Here is a 20126-nt window from a genome sequence, read left to right as displayed (position 1 = left end):
GCAAGGGTAGATGAAATTTAATCTGCCATTTGGAGAACATTAAAAGTTTTAATCTTCCGTGGAGCTTAACTGCATTGTGCCCACTCCAGGAAATTCAGTTCTCTCTATCATTCTTATCTCCAAACACTTATTTCTTTTTTTTTTTACTTTTTACACGTCTCCGTTGAATGGAGACGTAAACCCTGCAAGGTGACTTTCAGTGTAGAGTTTCACAAACATCCCAAGTTACAAAAACTAATTCCAGGGAGAACTGATGAGTACAGAATGAAGAGACAGTCTTGCTGTGAAATAAATATCTTTAATCGTTTTCGTCATAATTCTGAACACAGAGCTGGTCTCAATACTCCAGAATGTGACTAAAAATCAGCAAACCATTCAATGGCACTGCTGCGTCCGTCTCAAAGACCCAACCATGCAGAAATTCTCCCATTCAAAATAAAAAGAAAATAAAAAATATATATTAAAAAAATTATGCGTACCACTGATATACAGATCTCATATAAACAGGCGTATTGGTCACAAACCAATCAGAATTATAAACATGGCTTCTTTTACATACATGGAGACGCAACGGGAGGGGGAGGGGGGACGAGAGGACTGTTTAAAAACAAAGAGGGACATTTTTTATTTTACACATCTGTACATTTTCATTAATATTTTAACGTTCTCACCCTCTGCAGATCAGAACACACACACACACACACACACACACACACACCCAGGAGCGGCAGCAGTGGCTAAAGAGAGAACTGTTTGTGTATCTGAAGCAGACAAATACTGTTAATAAAGAGTTCAACCACTGTGGAGAGCGAGGCCCCCTGGAGGTAAAAATGACACATTACATTCAGCAGAGGTGACTCAACACACACACGTACACACACACACACACACACGTACAGGGAAACAGTGTTTAAAATGTGCAAAGAAAAGGTCTGTGAAGCTGCTTCAGCGACAGCCGCTGAGGAAACGGGCAGAAAGCTTCAGTGGGTCGCCCACAGCGCCTCCTGGTGGTGGAGCCTCAGATTCCCACACCCACCACTACCTTTAAGTGCTTTAAATTATCCTCTCGCTGCTGCCACCTAGTGGCCCAAAGAGACTCTACTACCTATTCATACGTACCGTAATCTGCTGGGGACAAAAAAAAAAAAAACACACACCCAGAATCTGATTGGCTGCTCAGAAACAGTCGGCGCATGAACGCAGTGAAACGTGCTGATGTTTCAAAGCTCAATCTGGATGCTTTTAATTTGGTGGGAACAGGAAGTGCTGGTTCCCTACGCTGCCACTGGAAACAGAAAAGGCACACGGCGAAGACGGAGGACAGACACGTTTGTGGGAGTGTGTAGAAGTGGGTCATCGGCGCCGCTCTGGGTTCTGGGAGGAGATTACATTCTGGGGTCGGGTTCAGGTCCGCAACACCAACATGTACCGATCTCGAGGGGGGGGGGGCGTACCGCGGTGTCGTCAGGAGGAAGAGCTCGACCTCTCCACTGAGAAATTAAGGTGCAACGTCGTCGAGGGAAGAAACTAATAAGATCGGGCTCTCTGTGGTCGCCAAGAGGAGAGCCCGGCCGGTCCTTCCCGCTCCAGGCTGGAAGGCGGGGGGGGGGGGGGGGGGGGGGGGGGCGTGGCCTCAGGTAAGGCCTAGTTTGGCAGCTCTGCGGGTGGGCGGGGCTTCAGTGTTCAGGATTTATGTACAAAGATGTGCCTCAGCAGCTCATCTGCAGACGGACGCTGCTTGGTCTCCACAAAGATCCGTTTGAGAAACTCTCTGCAGTGGTCCGACACCTGGGGGGGCAGCACCGGGTTGGTGGGCTGGGTGGCGATCTTAAAGATGGCCGCCATGGCCTCAAACTCCGCCCACGGCGGCCGCTGAGTCAACATCTCTACAACGGTGCAGCCGACGCTCCTTGGGAAGAGAAAAGGAGCGATCAGTTTACCTCCATCTGGACCATTAAGAGACGGAAACTTCTAGAACATCCGGAGGAATCAAACCTCAGCGACTTTTAACTTTTTAACAAATCTTAAATATAAACTAGTTTTAATCAAACTAAACATTTTACTGGCATGATGAGCTGATTGGTGAGAACGTTTCATTTATGGAATACGGTCCCAGGAAGACGAATCAGAGGAGGGATTGGTCAAACAGGATGAACCAATCAGAGGCCGTCATGCCTCCCTTCACTCTGCTGCCTCTGGTGGCGATCTCTGGTAATATTTCAGCTACTTTTGTTTTTGTTCGATCTGCTCAGCAGTTCAAACCTTATGAAGACTATTAGGGCCATTGGAAAAAAACAAAAAAACAGCCATCAATTAAAAACAAGATGGTTTCTGACTTTATTCTGATACTTCTGACCTAAAAGACAAAATTAATCTGATACAACTATGACTAATTTTATAATTCCACTTTATCAAAGTGCTAATTTAATAAGTGATGAAATAAGGCACAATAATGCTGGGCTTTGGCGATTTTAGTCCTGAAATTAAAGTCAAAGCTGAGATTAAAGTCAGAATTTGTGAGAATGGAAATCAGAATTCTAGTTACATTCTAGTAGTTACAAGATTAAAGTCAGAAGTCGGAACTCTGAGATTAAAGTCGTAGTTAAAGTGGAAGTTAAGAGATTAAAGTGGAAGTTATGATATTAAAGTCGGAGTTACTCGAGATTAAAATCAGAATAACAAGATTAAAGTCGGAACTCCGAGATTAAAGTTAGAGTTACGAGATTAAAGTCGGTTATGAGATTAAAGTCGTAGTTAAAGTGTGAGTTAAGAGATTAAAGTGGAAGTTATAATATTAAAGTCGGAGTAACTCGAGATTAAAATCAGAATAACAAGATTAAAGTCAGAATTTACAAGATTAAAGTCGGAACTCCGAGATTAAAGTTAGAGTTACGAGATTAAAGTCGGTTATGAGATTAAAGTCGTAGTTCCTTATCAAAGTGCTAATTTAATAACTGATAAAATAAGTCATAATAATGCTGGGCTTTGGCCATTTTAATCCTGAGATTAAAGTCAGAATTGTGAGAATAGAAATCAGAATTTTAAGATTTAAAATCAGAGTTACAAGATTAAAGTCAGAATTCACAAGATTAAAGTCGGAACTCTGAGATTAAAGTCAGAGTTACGAGATTAAAGTCGGTTATGAGATTAAAGTAGGAGTTAAAGTAGGAGTTAAGAGATTAAAGTGGAAGTTATAATATTAAAGTCGGAGTTACTCGAGATTAAAATCAGAATAACAAGATTAAAGTCAGAATTTACAAGATTAAAGTTGGAACTCTGAGATTAAAGTCAGAGTTAAGAGAATAAAGTCTGTTATGAGATTAAAGTCGTAGTTAAAGTAGGAGTTAAGAGATTAAAGTGGAAGTTATAATATTAAAGTCGGAGTTACTCGAGATTAAAATCAGAATAACAAGATTAAAGTCAGAATTTACAAGATTAAAGTCGGCACTCTGGGATTAAAGTCAGAGTTAAGAGATTAAAGTCTGTTATGAGATTAAAGTTGTAGTTCCTTATCAAAGTGCTAATTTAATAAGTGATAAAATAAGTCATAATAATGCTGGGCTTTGGCCATTTTAATCCTGAGATTAAAGTCAGAGTTACGAGATTAAAGTCTGAGTTATGAGATTAAAATCAGAATAACAAGATTGAAGTCAGAATTCTGAGATTAAAGTCTAGGATTAAGGCTCAAGTTCTGAGATTGAAGTCAGAATTCAATAGCCTTTATTGGCCATTATTTATTATTTTCTAATGACCCTAATCCTGTTCATTCCAAATCTTATTCTAGTTCATGAACAGATTATTTTAGGAGGTTAGTGACGTTAAGCCAGGAGAGAAAACCCTCATCAGTTTTCATGTCACGCTTTAAGTCAAATAGATCTTATAATCCTGATGCTCCAGTTTAAATGAGGCAACCATGACATCACAGTCTGAGGAGCCTCTGAAGACGGGAAACTATTCCTGATCTCCAGCAGCCTGGTCGGTCTCACCAGATGTCGGCTTTCCTGCCGTATCCTTCGCCACTGATCACCTCCGGACTCATCCAGTACGGCGTCCCCGTCACCGACTTGATGCCCGTTCCTGACAGGCAGATGGTCTGCAGCCGGCGGCTGGCCCCGAAGTCCCCCAGCTTCACGTTTCCCACAGAGTCCCGGAGGATGTTGGCCCCTGAGGGAAGAAGACGACCTTCCTTCATCTTCATCTTCCTCCAGCTGGGATTAAAGTCAGAGCGCCGCTCACCTTTGATGTCCCTGTGGACGATCATGTTGCTGTGCAGGTAGGACACGCCCTCCAGGATCTGCCGGGTGTAGCGCCGCGTCACGTTTTCCGTCAGCGCGCCGTAAGACTTCAGCTGGTCCTTGATGGAGCCCTGAGGGAGCGGGACAGGAGGAGACGGTGAGGGAGGAGAATCCACGGCGGGCGGGCGGGGGGGGAACCAGAACTGAAACTCACTCCAGGCATGTGCTCCATGAAGATGGAGAGCGTCCGCTCCAGGCTGTCCCGCAGGCAGCCGTAGTACTGGACGATGCGCTCGTGGCAAAGGTTCTTCAGCAGCTGGATCTCACACTCCAAGGCGCTCACCTCCTGAGGACGAACATCTGATGAGATCCCGCCGCCCCTCAGAGCCGCGGATCCCTCTGGGCCCGCCCACACACTCACCTTGCTGGTCTCTGGGCTCTCGGGGTCAAACTGGACCTGTTTGACGGCCAGCTCCCGCCCGGTGTCGGCGTCGTAGCAGAGGTAGACGCGGCCGAAGGCGCCCTGGCCCAGGAGCTTCCCCATCCTCCAGTTGGTGGGGGCGCGCGGAGCTGAGGACGCAGACGGACAGAGTGAGAAACACGGCGGGAGCCACGCTGCCGCCGCTCCGGGTGCTCCACTCACAGCGGCTGGGGGGGCTGATGTCCATGACGGACAGCGTCGGGGTGGCGGCGGGGTTGGGGTCGATGTCGCTGCCCCTCCGCCTCCTGCCGGGGCCCGGGGCCTCCTCCAGGTCGGGGGTGAAGACGCTGCTGCCGCTGCTGGTGCTGGGAGACTGCTCCGTGGGGCTGAAACTGACCGGAGAGCGGAAGCCGTGGACCTGCGTCCGCCGCGCCCGGGGGAACGTCTTCCTCCCTGCGAGGAAGAGCAGAACCTTCAGCCTCCCGACGCCGGAGCGCCGCCTGATCCGGACGGAACCGACTCACCGTCGCTGTAGTCCTGCAGGCCGAAGGGGATGCCGTATCGCCGCGGATACGTCCCGCCTTTCCCCGACTTCTCAAACACCGGGAGGTCGTACTCTGCGGAACAAACGAATTACATCTGATGCCGGTAATGCTCTGCTGCTACCACAAGGTGGCAGCGATCCTCCAGGCCTCTGCTGCCTCTGAGCCAGGAGGTTTAGTCTCACCTGGAAAGTCCTGGTGGTTGTCCGGGTAACTCTGCGCCCGGGGCATCCTGGACTTGGGATAATCGCTGGAGGAAAAAGCAGGAGAAATCTTTAACTCTCATCCTCCAGATATCTACCGCTTATAAACAGCCTCTCCTGTGCGGCTCTGACCTGTCCAACGGGCTGTCCAACGAGGGACAGCTGCCAGACGCAGAGTTCTCTGGACTGCTCATCGATAGCGGGTCCAACATCTGGAGGAGAGACAAACTAATCAGACTCGCAGTTCCATTCCTTCCCGCTCCTACAGTTAAATTCAAGACTTTTTAACACTTTTTAACGCCGCTGGAAATAAAAATTTAAGACCAAAGAAACACAAGAAAAACCTGCTTGCAGCAACTTAACCCAAAGGTTTATTCTAACATAAACCACTGCACTAATGTTTCAGATTTTGAAAAGCTTCCCATACAGGAAGAAAGCTAAAAACACACAAATACAGATATATTTTAACAATTATTTAACTGAATTCACAAACTTTGTTTTAGCAGGGAACAAAACTAATCAGTTTTAAAGCCCCAACATAACCAGTGCTAAGTCTTTTTTGCAGCTATTTTTCTTTGTATGGTTTTCTTAGTATGTTTGATTTGGTGATAAGTGGAGGCGTTGCAGAGACAAGGGTGGAACTAAACTGAGAAATACCGCCTGTTTCTCTCTAACTCCATTTTGACGCTTTGTGCTTCGTGCTTCGCATGTGCGACTCCACTGCCTTAATTCCCATCGTTTTGAGCTTAAAATCCACTGAGCCTCATGTATGTTCCCTGGTTTTAGCCGTGGAGAAAACTCTTGGCTGGAGACTATTTTCATTACATTTACACTTGATCATATTTTCCAGACAAAAAGTTAATGGTGCATCTCCCAAATGTCCCGGATGCAACAACGCTTTTATCGGTTCCGCTATCGGGACGGAACCAATAATGACGAGCTGTTATTTTTTTTTTATATATAAAAAATGGTCAAATTTAACGTTTTATTAACATTACAAAAATAAATCGTAATAAAAATAATCCTATTTATGATGTTTTAAAAATCAAGACCTACGAAAGACTGATTTAAGACATTTTAATACCAATTAAGGCCTTAGTTTTATTTTGAAGAATTCAATGCCTTTTAAGACTTTTTAACCCTATAATGCCAAATGTATCGTATTTGATACATACGGTTTCTGAAATGTTTTGCGTCTGACATCTTTCGCATAATTTAATGGTAAAAAATTTGCTCAAAATCCTATTGTTCACAATCAGATATACCTGATAACAGAGGGCACAAGACTACAGAAAAATGCTTTCATCTTGACTTATTGCATAGTAATAAATTATTAATATCCAAAATGGATTTCTGTTTTTTCTTTTTACATATTTTGTTAAAAGGCCAAATAAGGACTTCAAACCAAAAAAAAAAAAAGTTATTTTCTGTTTTGTTTTATTCTTGGCTTTAAAGGGTTAACCTGCTTAAAAACTACAACTCCCAGCATTCTGATCCTACTGGAGCTCCCACCGGCCGCCAGTTTGAGTCTAAAACCTTTATTTATGTTAATCATATGTTGTAGTTTGTTAATAAAATAAAAACGTAAAATTCAGGTTAATTTACGGAAGAGGATTTAAAAAAAATTTTAAAAGTTAACTGATTTCATTATGATAAAAAAAGTGAGAATTCTGACTTTTTTTCTCACAATTCTGACTTTAATCTCAGATCTCTAAATAAAGAATAAATTCAGAATTCTGACCTTTTGGGGAAAAAAAGTCAGTTACTAATGTGAATAAAATTATTTCCCTTTCAAATCTCCGAAGCGTCAAAATGACGGCCTTGGAGGGTTCGGTGTTAAATGATTTTTCTGAGGCGGAGCTCCTGCTGCGGCCGCCATTGGGAACAGCGGTGGGACGCTACGCTACGGCTAACCACAGCCTCAACTCTAACGTCCCCCTCCCCCAATAGAAGGTTCCGGCGGGTGATCCTGGTACCTGGTCCATGCTCTCGGGAATGAACTCCCCCTCGCTGTTGATGCTGGTGAAGGAGCCGTTCCTCGCCACCTGCTGCAGGGCGTCAGGGATGTAGCCCGGAGGAGGAGAGCTGCGATCTGTGGAGTGGGAGCCTGAGGAGGAGAAGAGAGATTTCAGAAACGATGGTGCTTTCAATGATCCTCAGAAATCAGACTATTAACAACAAATATACAACGTTTGGCGCATAAAGAGCTCTGAAACAGATCATCCTATTAGCACAAGTAGCACCTAAACGCTGAACATATAATAAAGTCTAACTACTGTTGATGCAAGCAGCCGCCATCTTGAATGTGGAAGTCTGATCCTGTTGCAGCGACTTTCTGACTCATAATTCAGGGCGTTCCAGTTGAAATCTATAACGTTGTACGTATCGACTTCAACGTAAAAATGTAAGGCAACATAAAACCCAGAGTTTAGATCTGATGGTACGACTGAAACAACCTGATTAATGTAGAAACAGTCGACTAATGGGGATAAAATATCATAAAACACTAACTATACTTAACAACGCAGAGTGGGTTTACATAAAGTGATCGTTGTGGTAAGAGCCTGTTTTAAAAATGGATCATATACATGCGCTCTACGCTATTATCTCATTTGCAATTTGATGCAAAGTGACCTTTTTTAATGTAGTCTAGTAAAATAAACTAACAATTAAACAGGAAACGCGGGGCAACGTGGATGGAGCGAGGTGTTTGGTAGAATAAGACGATCCGTACACATCGGTCACATCAGTAAATCAAACGCCGCGTGTTCCAGGGCTTTGGCATCGTTACAGGAAGGAAAAATGCCAAAACTCCTTCTCCTGGAAATGTGAGCATAGAGCGTGAAGGGATTTAGCCGCAGGGGCAGGAAAATGAAGGTGAGCGGATTTGGAGCGGCGCTCCTCTCCATGCTCTGCATGTCAGTGGATGTTTTAAGTGCGTCACTGAACACATGCATGTTTATTATTCCCTGAGGGCAGAGAAACTCACATAACTTCCATTTAACTGCTGTGGAGTAGAGATTTGTTAATAAGGTATTGATGCTGAATCACAGAATACTGACACCTGCTGGACACTTAAAGACACAACAGGCAGCTTAATAGACAGAATAAACTGAATTGATTTGATGACCTAGAACAACGATATCATTTAAGTTATTGGAGGTTTTATTCTATTATTTCATTTCTATGTATCTTTGCAGCAAATAAATAATGTAAACATGCATAATAACGTAGAAACTTGGGGGGAAATGTGGATGAGGATGCTTTGAGATTTGGTTTTTAAAACATAATTTTAAAACAATACGTACAGTTGAAAAAAGTAAATAAACTAAGAGTCAATTTGAAATTAGGCTTGTCCCGATCCGATCCACGTATCGGATCGGGACGCCGATATTGGCAAAAAAATGCGTATCGGCCAAGCATGTAAAATGCCGATCCAGACTGCCGATCCAGTTTTTAAAAAAAAATCCGGTCCGTATTTTCCAGTTTCGCCGATTGAAACGATCCATTCCACTATTTTGCGCCACTGTTTCCCTGTTTTGCATTTTTATTAAAACTTACAGTAATACTTGCACCTTTAACTGTTTACGGTTTTACTGCTCACTGTGCAATATTAGATTGCTATTCATAATTTTGTCCAGTTTGTGTTTATCTCTTAATAAACAGGTAAGTTTGTTGTTACCAAGCATTGTGTTTTATTCAATCTCACCTAATTCAGCTGGCTAGATGTTATCAAGAGTACTAAACCCTTTTCAACATGAGTCTTACAACTAAGGCTAAATACTTTAACTTAAACTTAAATACATGCTCGGATAGGCTGGTATCGGCCAGTATCGGATCGGAAGTCCAAAAACAATATCGGTATCGGATCGGAAGTGCAAAAACCTGGATCAGAACATCTCTATTTGAAATAAATAAAATAAATTCAGATAAGTTGGGTTATAACTGAGAGGAAAAGGATGACACAAGGAGAAATTTTAAATAAAAATGGCTGAAACTTTCCTTTTAGGCTCCAAAATACTTGATAATTTTAACGATAAACCGCAGAATATGTTTGTTTGTTTTTTTAGCAGATGCATCATGTTGACAGATCCGTTTTTAAACCCAGTTTATTGAGTCAGTCAGTTAGAAACAACTCCTGGATCGGTCACATGACTTTCTGGAAACGACACTGTTTAGTTAGCATGTATCAGTAGGCTCTTAAAGCAAAACATTTGGTAGTGTTTTATGGAGGTAAATTTGTGTCGCTGGGATTTGAATTAAAAATGTAACTGAAATTTAAATGTTTTATGTTTGTTCCATCTGTTTCAGTGTTGAAATATATTCAGAACATATTTTTGTCCAAAAAAAAAAATTGTCATTATTTCTACACAGTTGAAATTTCATGTTATTTTCTCTTCAAGCTAAAAATTCACATTACTATTTCAAAGTGATTACATTTTCAATACTTATTTTTCAGTTTAATTTAATTCTGCATATAAAAAAATTCAACCTTTCAAAATTCAAACTCAACGGTGAGTTTATTACTTTCATTTTTCTGTAGTTGAGTTAGCGTTAGCTTGCATGACCGGCTCCGTCATGCTGGTTTTCCTTCAGTATGAGCGCCACAGGTGTCACGTCACGTGACTAAGAAAACGTAACGGGATTGGCTGGGTGTTGGACGCCACAATCCATTGCTAACGTCTGTGACCTGAAGTAACCCTTCCCTTTTTACACTGAATTTAGACGCCGAATTTAAGACAGTGAAAATATTGAGTTTGAATTTTGAAAGGTTGAATTTTTTTATATGCAGATTTTTTTTAACACTGAAAAATAAGTATTGAAAATGTAATCACTTTGAAATAGTAATGTGAATTTTTAGCTTGAAGAGAAAATAAATGAAATTTAAACTGTGTAGAAATAATGACAATTTTTTTTAGGTCAAAAATGTGTTCTGAATATATTTTAGACTGAAACAGTAAGTACAAACATACAACATTTAAATTTCAGTGGCATTTTTCATTCAAATCCCAGCGACACAGATTTACTTCCATAGTGTTTACCCTTTACTGAATTTATCATCCTGTTCCACTCTTAGCCAGTAGGTGGCAGCAGAGTCCTACTTTCTGCTAAACTACATTTCTTTAGGCTGAATGTTATTCAAAGCCTGATCATATCTTTGAGTTTATTCAATGCATGTAAACATTTGCAGCTAATTTACTTCATTCTAACTGATATTTACTTTAAATATTACATTATTTGTGTTTTTCTTTAGGCCATGTTCCCTATGCTTACATCCACTACCTGAATATCTGTGTTCTCCATTGAAGCTGCATTCAGACGTGTTCCTATTGACACCCCAGGAAGATTCCAACGCATCTGAACCTGGTTTATAATCCAGGTCTTCTGGGTTTCTTCTAATCCAGCAATCAGAGCAGTAATTATTAGCAGTAACTGCAGGATTTATAGTGGAGTAACTCTAATTTACTGCTTTTTAATGCTATATATAAAACACGGCAAAATCCTTGGTCACCTTTCCCGTCGACAGGCTGCAGCCATGTCCCTAATTCCTTGTTTTTTTAGTCGCTTTTTTTTTTTAATTTGTGCATTTTCCCCCCTATTCTCTAGACCGGAAGCAGTCTGATATAATATATCTGATGAATTTGGGTTTTTTTGTTTTTTAATAAAGAATTTTAAATGCCACAATAATCACATTTTGTGAATTTTATGCCCATTAAGGCGTTAATTTAAAAAAAATTCAAATTTAAGGATTTTTAATGAGGCTGACATAGAAACCTTTTGTATTTAAAACACTTTTTTTGTCACTGAATCAGAAATTCTCACCTTCTCCTGCTTTAAATCCTAAATAAAATCTTCATGGCAGTTTTTACTCTCTGATTATTGATTAACTAATGATAAAAACAGTGGATAGTAGCAGTTTTATCGGCCATTATTCACCAGTCAGAGCTCTGAAGTCGGTGTTGTCCAGCTCTTCATGGGACGGCAGCAGGTCCATGTTGGAGGAAACGTTCTGAAATCAATAAAATCAAACATTTGGAAACCAAACCTAAACAGAAACTATTTTAATTCATCTAGAATAACTGAATCCACATGCTAGCATGTTAGCAGCAGCTAGCCAACAGCCATCCGATGTCGCAGAAAGTCTGTTTTATTAAAAACCGAATCTGATTTTCTCCTAAAAACGAATTAATTTCTGTTTTTCCTTTTAAATTTAACAAAAAACAAATGATTTACTTTCCATTTTAAACTCAGAGTGTGAGGAAGCGCCTGACCTGCAGCACCAGCAGGATCTTCAGGCTCTTCATGTGAACGCTGCGATCCAGCAGCTCCACGGCCTTGTCCAGGTCGTCCTGCGTCTTCAGGGGGATCACCAGCTGCAGCAGGAGCAAAACGCCTTAACAACGCCGCCTGGGTTAAAGCGGATCAATGGCGAGCGTTCTGCTCTCTACCTCGTTGTTGGTGTAGTGGAGCTCCATGGCCTGACCGAAGGCCACCCTGGCTTTGCTCTTCAGGTCGTCCAGCTTTAGGGGGCGGGGGAACTGCAGGATCCTGCAGAGAAGAGAGGAGCGGCGGTCAGAGGCTGCAGCTTATCGGATCATTTAAAGAGAACCGATCTCACCTCTTCTCTCCTTTAAACTCAAACTTCACTCTCACATCGTTCTGTGGGGAAAGCAAACAGAAGGAGACGCGGTTAAAGCATTTCAGCGCCGTTCGCCACCCGCCGTTTGAAAATGACCTTACCTGGTTCTTAGGCGAGGAGGCTTTGGGTTTCCCCAGCTCGGCCAGGAAGGCGGCAGGACGGCTGGATCGGTGAAGCTCGGCCAAGTCCTGCATGATGGAGTTCAGGGCCTCCTGCTCATCTGAGAGGGAAACGGTTCCGGGTCACTCAACACATTTACAACCTTTAGAACAAACATGGAGGCAGATTCTGACCAACGGCGACCCGGAGGGAAAGAGAAGGAGGGCGGACCTGCAGCCTCCTTTCATTCAGGGATTTTATTTTATTTTATTATATATAAACAACGATCACAACTAAAACTATTTTTAGTTTTTTACTGGTTAACTCTTTAAATCACATATTAGTTTTAGGTATAAACAATGATCCATTGATTATTCCTCGCTGAGCAGACTTTTCCTTTAAAGCAACATTAAAGGAAAACATTTTATTATTTTATATTTTTCAAATTAATCTTTATCAGATTAGGTTTTTTAAATGTGTTTATTTATAAATAGTTTTCTAGATGATTTTCCCTTTACTTGGGAGCAAAGCTGCGTTATAATTGGTCTGAATGGACGCTAGCAGCAGCGTTTTAATTGGTCGAGAAGAATCGCTTGTATTTGGTTGAAAGCGAAGAGAAGATCATCTGGGAAACACAACCTGAAAACAATATGAGCGGGAAAATCAGCCTGGAAAAAGAGAAATAAAAATATAAAATTTTTTAAAATTAATATCATTAGAAAAAAATTTTTCTTTTAAAAAATATTAAATCTGAAAAAAAGTAAGATTTTTTTAAAGGAAAAGTCAGAATTCAAACTTCTGAAACTACTTTAAATATGAAATTATTGGATAAAAATATCAAAATAACTAATTAAAATCATTAAAAATGTTTTTAAATAAAATCTGAAAGAACAAAATAATTCTCAGAACCTTTTTCTGACTAAGAATTATCTCAGTCTAATTAGTAAATTTCATTTTTACCCATTTTTTTAATGATTTTCTATATTTCCTTATTTTTCGTAGCAATCGTAGATCTATATTCCCTCCCTGCTGATTCAGAGCGCCACCGCGGTGGCAGGAGGACGGACAGCCTCACCCATCATGGCACGGCGATTCACCCAGGAGGCCCGGACAGAGGACTCTTCCATCCAAGGAATCCTTTTCTCCTGCAGCAGAACAAAGACCATTAAAGCTGAAAGCCACAGATCTAAGATCACAGATCTATGATCAGAGGACAGAGTTAAACCTCCCAGAGATCTGCCGTGTTAGATTAAATCTGCTGCTGCTTTTAGAGACGCAGCGAATTGCGTTCTTCTTCTCCTGATCCAATAGGAGTAAACAATTATAAACCAGCAGGTCCGAATAAAGAAAATAAAAAAACAATAAAGATCCAGACATTTTTTATCATAATCTGTTAAATTAGACAGAATTTAACTCAGAAATAAAATGCAGGTGTTTATGCATCTATATTATACGGTGAATTTTTAAATACATTTTTTTTTTTTATTGTCAAAATTTTCCATTTTAAAATCTAAAGTGATTTTTTTTTTAAGTAGAGAACAACAATCGCTCAGTTTGGTATAAAGACAATTTCCTGATTCACATATTTTTATAAACACCTGAACTGACCATTTTTTTGTTTTTTTTTTCTTTTTTTATGGCTTAACTCTTTAAAGGACACTCAGTGAAATACTTTGAAAATCAACATTTCAAGCCAATAGTGTTATTAGAATCCAGGAAAAGACCTTATTACCTTCGTAACATTCAGAAAATATGGATATTTTGATGGAAAAAAATCAAAGTCAATGTAATAACAAGAAACTTGGCCGAATATATTAAGAAAAACAACAAAAGTTTCTATAAAAAATACATGAAAAACACTCAAGAGTGAAAGAAACACACTTTTTTGGTCCAACATAACCTTAGAGAAATTAATGGTGATACTGGCACTGACATTTTTTTTGTTTATTGACCTAAATATAATTTTTAACTAAGCTTATTCACTTTTATTCTATTAGCTTTTTACTTTTTTTTCTTGACTTATTTTTTCCAGTAGGTAATAAATCATTAAGGGCTCATCTAATTGGTCAAATGCCAAAATGAGATGTACAGCCAGGTAGCAGGATCTTTGCTGAATGGCTGCATATAGATCTAGTGCTTCTAGACCTCACTGGGAGAAGGCGGTGACTCCATTTGTAAGAGGGATGCAAGGTATCAGAAACGCTAACTTGCTCCATAAAGGGTCAGTGTTGGCAGTGGGCTTTATGCTGCCCTGCAAGGCTTTAAACCTGGGTTTAACCGGAGACTAAGCCATTCTCAAGCACATATCAAGGAGCTCATTTTGAGCCTGGATCCAGATTTATTTCTGATTCTGTTCATGGTGGAGAATCCTGCTTCACAGCAGCAGGTTGAGCCAAACATCCTCTAAATGTTCAGGCTCCGCTCCGGTCCGGCCAGGTCAAGATCCGCTATTGCAATCGCACCAAACAGGAGAAAGAACGGCGAGAAGATTTGGTTTGTCAAATTAAAATATAATAACAACAGATCGGTAATTACAAATTAGAGCAAAATTCTCATACATTTCCAAAAACTAACACTGTTTATTTAAAAGATTGGATGAAATCTATTGGTGCTTCAACAGACCAGGAAGCAGATTTCTCAAGATGTATAAATTAGTATATATCAGAGGTTTAAATTAAGCGTTCATTTCTGCATGCTTTTAATGATAATATTGTTCTCTCCTAAAGCTCAGTGGACGTCTGAGCGCAGCAATAAGGGAGGAACAGCGGAGGCTGTGTATGGTAAGCCAAGAAGGCCACTTTTCGCCTTGAATTATCGGGTTAAGATTTAAAGTAACCCGCTAAAAACGCGGGTTTTCCCGAGATTTCGCCGTCTTTTACCAACAAGCGGCGCCTTTTACGTGCATCATGATGGTACTTAAAGTTCTTAAAGTCACAACGTAAAATACGCGCGTCTTGCGGTACCATCATGACACACTTAAAAGGCAGTGCTTGTTGGTAAAAGACGCCAAAAAAAGCGGCGAAATCTCGGGAAAACCCGCGTTTTTAGCGATTACTTTCAATCTTAACGCGATAATTCAATGCGAATAGTGGCCTTCTTGGCCGGTCGGCCAAGTCATAAAAACAGGAAATCAGGAAAAAGCTGAAATCCAACCGACCGGATTTATTAGATCAAAGAAATTACATCACAACATTTTCCGCATGCGAGTCTGTGTGTGCAATAGCGGTGTGCAAAATTATCGTCATGACGATGCATCGCGATTCTAATTGTTGTGATCTACTGCATCGATTCTTGATGCCAAGTTAACAAAAAGGAATAAATGAAATACATAAATGGTTGGCACACATCGCCCAACAACTAGTGGAATACAACTTTCAGTCCAGTAGATGTCGCTGCGGATACTGCGACGAGTCATTCATAAACAAAACATGGAGACTAAGAAAATTTGCCCAGCTCCATCTCATTCCAAGTCAGATGTTTGGATGCATTTTGGCTTTAAAATCATAGAAGGTAAAAACGAAATTGATATGACGCACGTCTTTGCAAAAGGGGAAATGTCAAACATTTGAATGTTTCCATTTCATTGGTTTAAAGGACCACTGAGGCCATGGAAACAGCACTGTTATTCTAAGTTTTATAAATCCTAAGCATTTTTTGTCAGTGTGTCCACGCCAGTAATAGTAATATTTGTGTCCATTTTGTTTTCATGGCAATACTTTCAATAGTCGTTTCAATAAATACAGCTACGTATGAATTCAGTTGCTTTCAGTTATGTATCAATTGAAGACACGATCCAGATCATACCCAGCCAGTCAGCCACTGGTTAGGGCTGTATTTTTTTCTTACAGTGTTCAGGAAAAATAACATTTCAAGTATCGCGATGCATCGTGATAGAATCGCATCGTGGCATGTGAATTATGATTCGGATCGAATCGTGACTTCTTTGGCAATACCCACCCTTAGTGTGCAAGTGGAAAGGTAATGGCTAAAGAAAGCGAGATAGGACGGTTTAGCGCCACCGCAGCAGGGGAGTAAGAATTATGTTCAGGAGCAAATGGATAAAAATAGACCGGAGGAAAAAAAACAACAAAAAAACATGAATCAATACTCTTGCATAAGTGTCGATGAATCGGATCATCGGCTGTTGGATCGATGCAAATTATTATTATTTACACCCCTAATCCTAGTTAGTGTTGCACCGATACCAATTATTAATATCATTTTACTGTCACACTACTATAATACATGCTATAATTTCATGAATGTTACACTATTTTGTAGGGATACACGATGTAATCGGCCCCCTATCGGTATCGGCCTTAAAACTGAATATCGGACATCGGCCACCCCACCGATATTTAACCTGATATTTGATCAGCTTCTGAGTTTCTAAAGTCTAAAAAAATAAAAATACTACTTCTTCTTCTTCCTCAAAAACTTCTTTTTTACAGACTTAAAAACTTCTAAAGACGAGGGAAAAAATATTGATCCATTAAAATATCACAATATCTTCATATGCTGATATATTGCCCTTTAAAAACACCATATCAATCTCTTTTACTAATGAAATATTGCTATATGTCATCGTTATCCTACGAAATCCCCCGAAAATTCACGAAATTTTGCCATATTTTTATATGTTGATATATTGACGCGGTATCGATCTATTTTACTAACAAAATCTCACAAGAACTTGCAAAATATCACGAGAGTTTGTAACAGAACGATGAAATTTCACCAGATTTTGAAAGTAAAATAGATCGATACCGCGTTTTTAAAAATCTATTTGATATCAGCATATGAAAATATATTTGAGTTTATTATTTTTCAAAGTGTCAGAAATGGATAACAAAACTGCTATTTTCAATGACTACTTATTTTTGTCCAGCTTTAACATCGGTATCGATATTGGTTATCGGCTACATGAGTTTTAAAATATCGGCATATCGGATATCGGCCAAAATCCCGATATCATGCATCCCTACTATTTTGGCTTTTGAGAGCCAAAAGTTTATTCAACGATTGTCACCCATTCCAAGTAGGCAATAAAAAGGATTCACTTTGTATTAGACGTTTTCTTTACATCCAAGTAGTCTGCAGTTCTTCATATATATACACACACACATCAATTTCAAACAGATTGTATACGTATCAGCTGATACAGCACAGCCAGGTATCGGTATCGGGGCAAAAAACACTAATCCTAGTGATCCATCACAAAAACCACAACAAAAAAAAAAGATATTTGGGCAGAAAGTGCAGATATGTCGGATGCTGATTAAATTAAGCGTTAATTTCCGCATGTTTTGCTCCTATGAATTTAATAATAATATTATGCATGTTCTCCTGGAGCTCAGAGGAGGTCGGAGCGGAGCAGGAAGGGAGGAGCAGAGGAGGCTGGAGGCGTCACAGTGGCGTTTCACACGTGCAAAGGGGAGATTATTATTTTACTCCATAGAGCTGAATGTGTGCGTACATCAGGAAAAAAAATAAATAAACTCTCATTCAAAATTACTTTTTTTCAAATCAAGCGAATTCAAATCAAACACGTTTCCATCTGATCAGGCCTTCAATCCCATATATGTCTCCATGGAAACGTAGCCAGCGTATCCAGGAAGTCGTAGCGAACGCTAACTGACAGGGCTTCAAACATGGATTCTGTCCTCCCGACTCTTCAGGAGGCATTTCCAGACAGAATAAAAACATTTTATTTCCTCTCAAAGAGGACTTTGGACCTGTGAGCAACAGTCCCGACCCTTTTTGTCCTCGGCCCGTCTAGGAGTGGCCTGTTCCAGCCCAGTGATGTCATCGACTCTGGTTCCAGCCTTTCTAACCTCCCCTCTGAGCTACAGATCTCCCTGTTGCTTTAAAACATCTTGACCAAAGTTTTTCCTTCTACTAAACTTTCCAGGAACAGCCAGATTATACCAACCTTCAGGGATTGCTAAAAAATATCTGTCCAGTCAGCAATCTTCCCAACAACTACAGCCAATGAAATAAGATATTTGTGTTATAGACTATTTATGAATCAATGTTTATTTATTTTGCTTTTCTATTGAGCACAACATATAAAATAATTGTTAAAATTTGAAGGAAAACATATAATAACTTTTCAAGAAATGCTCAACTTGTCTCATTTTACCAGAGTAATAACAGGGAATGTTTGAACTAATTCATTTAAATAAACTTCTATTTGATGCCAGGTGAATTTTTTTAATCTTTCAGCAAATCAGAGGGTTTAATCTAAGATGGAGTATTAGAGCTAGGCTAGAGATTTTTTTCTTCTATTTCTAGAATAAATTCATACAATTACGAGAACAGTCGAACATTATGAAAATAAAATTGTAACATTACGAGAATAAAATCATCGTACAACAACCCGTTTCAGGGTTTCACTATTCTCTTTGTGACTTTGTTCTCGTCACGTTACGACTATTGTCGTAACTTTATAACTTTGTTCTCCGTGTGTCACGACTTTATTCTCCGCATTTTCAGGACTTTATTCTCCACATTTTCAGGACTTTATTCTCCACATTTTCAGGACTTTATTCTCCACATTTTCAGGACTTTATTCTCCACATTTTCAGGACTTTATTCTCCACATTTTCAGGACTTTATTCTCCACATTTTCAGGACTTTATTCTCCACATTTTCACGACTTTATTCTCCACATTTTCACGACTTTATTCTCCACATTTTCAGGACTTTATTCTCCACATTTTCAGGACTTTATTCTCCACATTTTCAGGACTTTATTCTCCACATTTTCAGGACTTTATTCTCCACATTTTCAGGACTTTATTCTCCACATTTTCAGGACTTTATTCTCCCAATGTCAGGACTTCATTTTCATAATTTGTGACTATTCTCATAATTTTATGACTTAATTCTCAGATTTTTATGACTTTATTCTCATAATAGAAGAAAATTAACTCTCTAGCCTGATACTCTGTGGTATTACTCTGTATTTAGGAAGAAGGTAAACGTAATTTAGAGAAGTGGCCTCCTGGGTTGTGAAATGACATCATAGCTGCTGTTTCATCAGTAGAATCAAGGCTATAAATGTTGCTTAAACTAGTAGAAAACAGGCTAGTTTGAGTTCAAATTGACATCGGATTTATCACGTTTACACAGTAAAAAAATATCTTAAATGGTTTAATCAGTTTTTGTTCTTATTTACGGTGTAATAAGAAAGTTATTCTGTTTTATGGCTACAGGGAGATAATTATTACCTAGCTTTAATTGAACTTACTAGCCCCCGGAAGCTAACAGCAACAACTGTTGCTATAAATGCTAAATGGCGAACATGCCATTGTGGTTTCTGATTAAGAAGCTGAAATTGTTAAAAAATAAACTCCTATAAACAGTTTGCTAGTTTGAACATAAATATGTAAAGCACTGATGGAAGCCATTGGCCCCCAGTATGTCCACAGCGAGCTGTCAGGCCAGGGAAGTTATCCGGCTAGCCTGATGCTAAAGTTTGCTGTTAGCCACCGAGCTAATTTAGCTAATCAACGCTACAGCAGAACTGGGAGGGAAAAATAACGAGAGAAATAAAAGTATAGGTTTAGTTTCCTCTCACCTGCGGGCTGGTTTGATCCGGACTCACTCCCTCATCCACAGGGCCGGTGACAGGAGCCCCGGGCCCCGCGGACGGAAGCTGGAGGAAGCAGAAGTTTGGGCAGTCCGCTCCCAACTTCACTCGAGTGCTGCTGGGCCACGACGACCAGGCCCACTAGCCTGTCGGTTTATCCCGCAGGGTTCCTCCGGTGCTGGAAACGACTGAACACGAATATGTCCGGGACAAAGTCCCGCTGTGTCCGAGGCGATAAAAACACGGAAATTAATCCACAGCTTTCATTTTTGCGGCGCTGCAGACCCTGGCTGCTGGTAGCTCTGATGGCTGCTGACCCCCCCAGCCAAGTCAAGCTAGCTCCTCACGATTAACATTTACCGGAAGTGATATTATACAATAAAAGCACGCAG

The 20126-nt window shown here is 40.2% G+C and overlaps 2 protein-coding genes across 2 annotated transcripts in view; both read right to left on the bottom strand.

Moving 5' to 3' along the window:
- LOC119794651 overlaps positions 1 to 20126 on the bottom strand; it is a 181985-nt gene that overhangs the window by 79587 nt on the left and 82272 nt on the right. The gene's annotated exons all lie outside the window — the stretch shown is intronic.
- Positions 279 to 20078, bottom strand: map3k2 (mitogen-activated protein kinase kinase kinase 2). Its single transcript, XM_038302289.1, has 17 exons — positions 19723 to 20078; positions 13216 to 13285; positions 12143 to 12261; positions 12021 to 12061; positions 11851 to 11950; positions 11674 to 11775; positions 11339 to 11411; positions 7378 to 7508; positions 5534 to 5613; positions 5384 to 5448; positions 5181 to 5273; positions 4879 to 5109; positions 4657 to 4805; positions 4450 to 4581; positions 4237 to 4366; positions 3987 to 4164; positions 279 to 1909 (listed from the first exon to the last, which is right to left on the bottom strand). The coding sequence occupies exons 2-17, from the start codon at positions 13265 to 13267 to the stop codon at positions 1684 to 1686; spliced, it is 1902 nt and encodes a 633-aa protein (XP_038158217.1). The 5' UTR covers positions 13268 to 13285; positions 19723 to 20078; the 3' UTR covers positions 279 to 1683.

The sequence above is a fragment of the Cyprinodon tularosa genome, unplaced genomic scaffold (genome assembly GCF_016077235.1).
Source record: "Cyprinodon tularosa strain WSP-4 unplaced genomic scaffold, ASM1607723v1 ctg486, whole genome shotgun sequence".
NCBI lineage: Eukaryota > Metazoa > Chordata > Actinopteri > Cyprinodontiformes > Cyprinodontidae > Cyprinodon > Cyprinodon tularosa.
Note: the sequence above shows the minus strand (reverse complement) of the source record. Positions and strands in the feature narration are given on the sequence as shown.

What these genes read in the sequence shown, in the direction of transcription:
- map3k2 (XM_038302289.1), bottom strand. Translation starts at nt 13,267, where the DNA reads ATGGAAGAGTCCTCTGTCCGGGCCTCCTGGGTGAATCGCCGTGCCATG. An exon ending in GAGTTTAAAGGAGAGAAGAG is followed by an intron (nt 11,951 to 12,020) that starts GTGAGATCGGTT and finishes TCTTCTCTGCAG; the next exon opens with GATCCTGCAGTTCCCCCGCC. An exon ending in AGATCCTGCTGGTGCTGCAG is followed by an intron (nt 11,412 to 11,673) that starts GTCAGGCGCTTC and finishes TATTGATTTCAG; the next exon opens with AACGTTTCCTCCAACATGGA.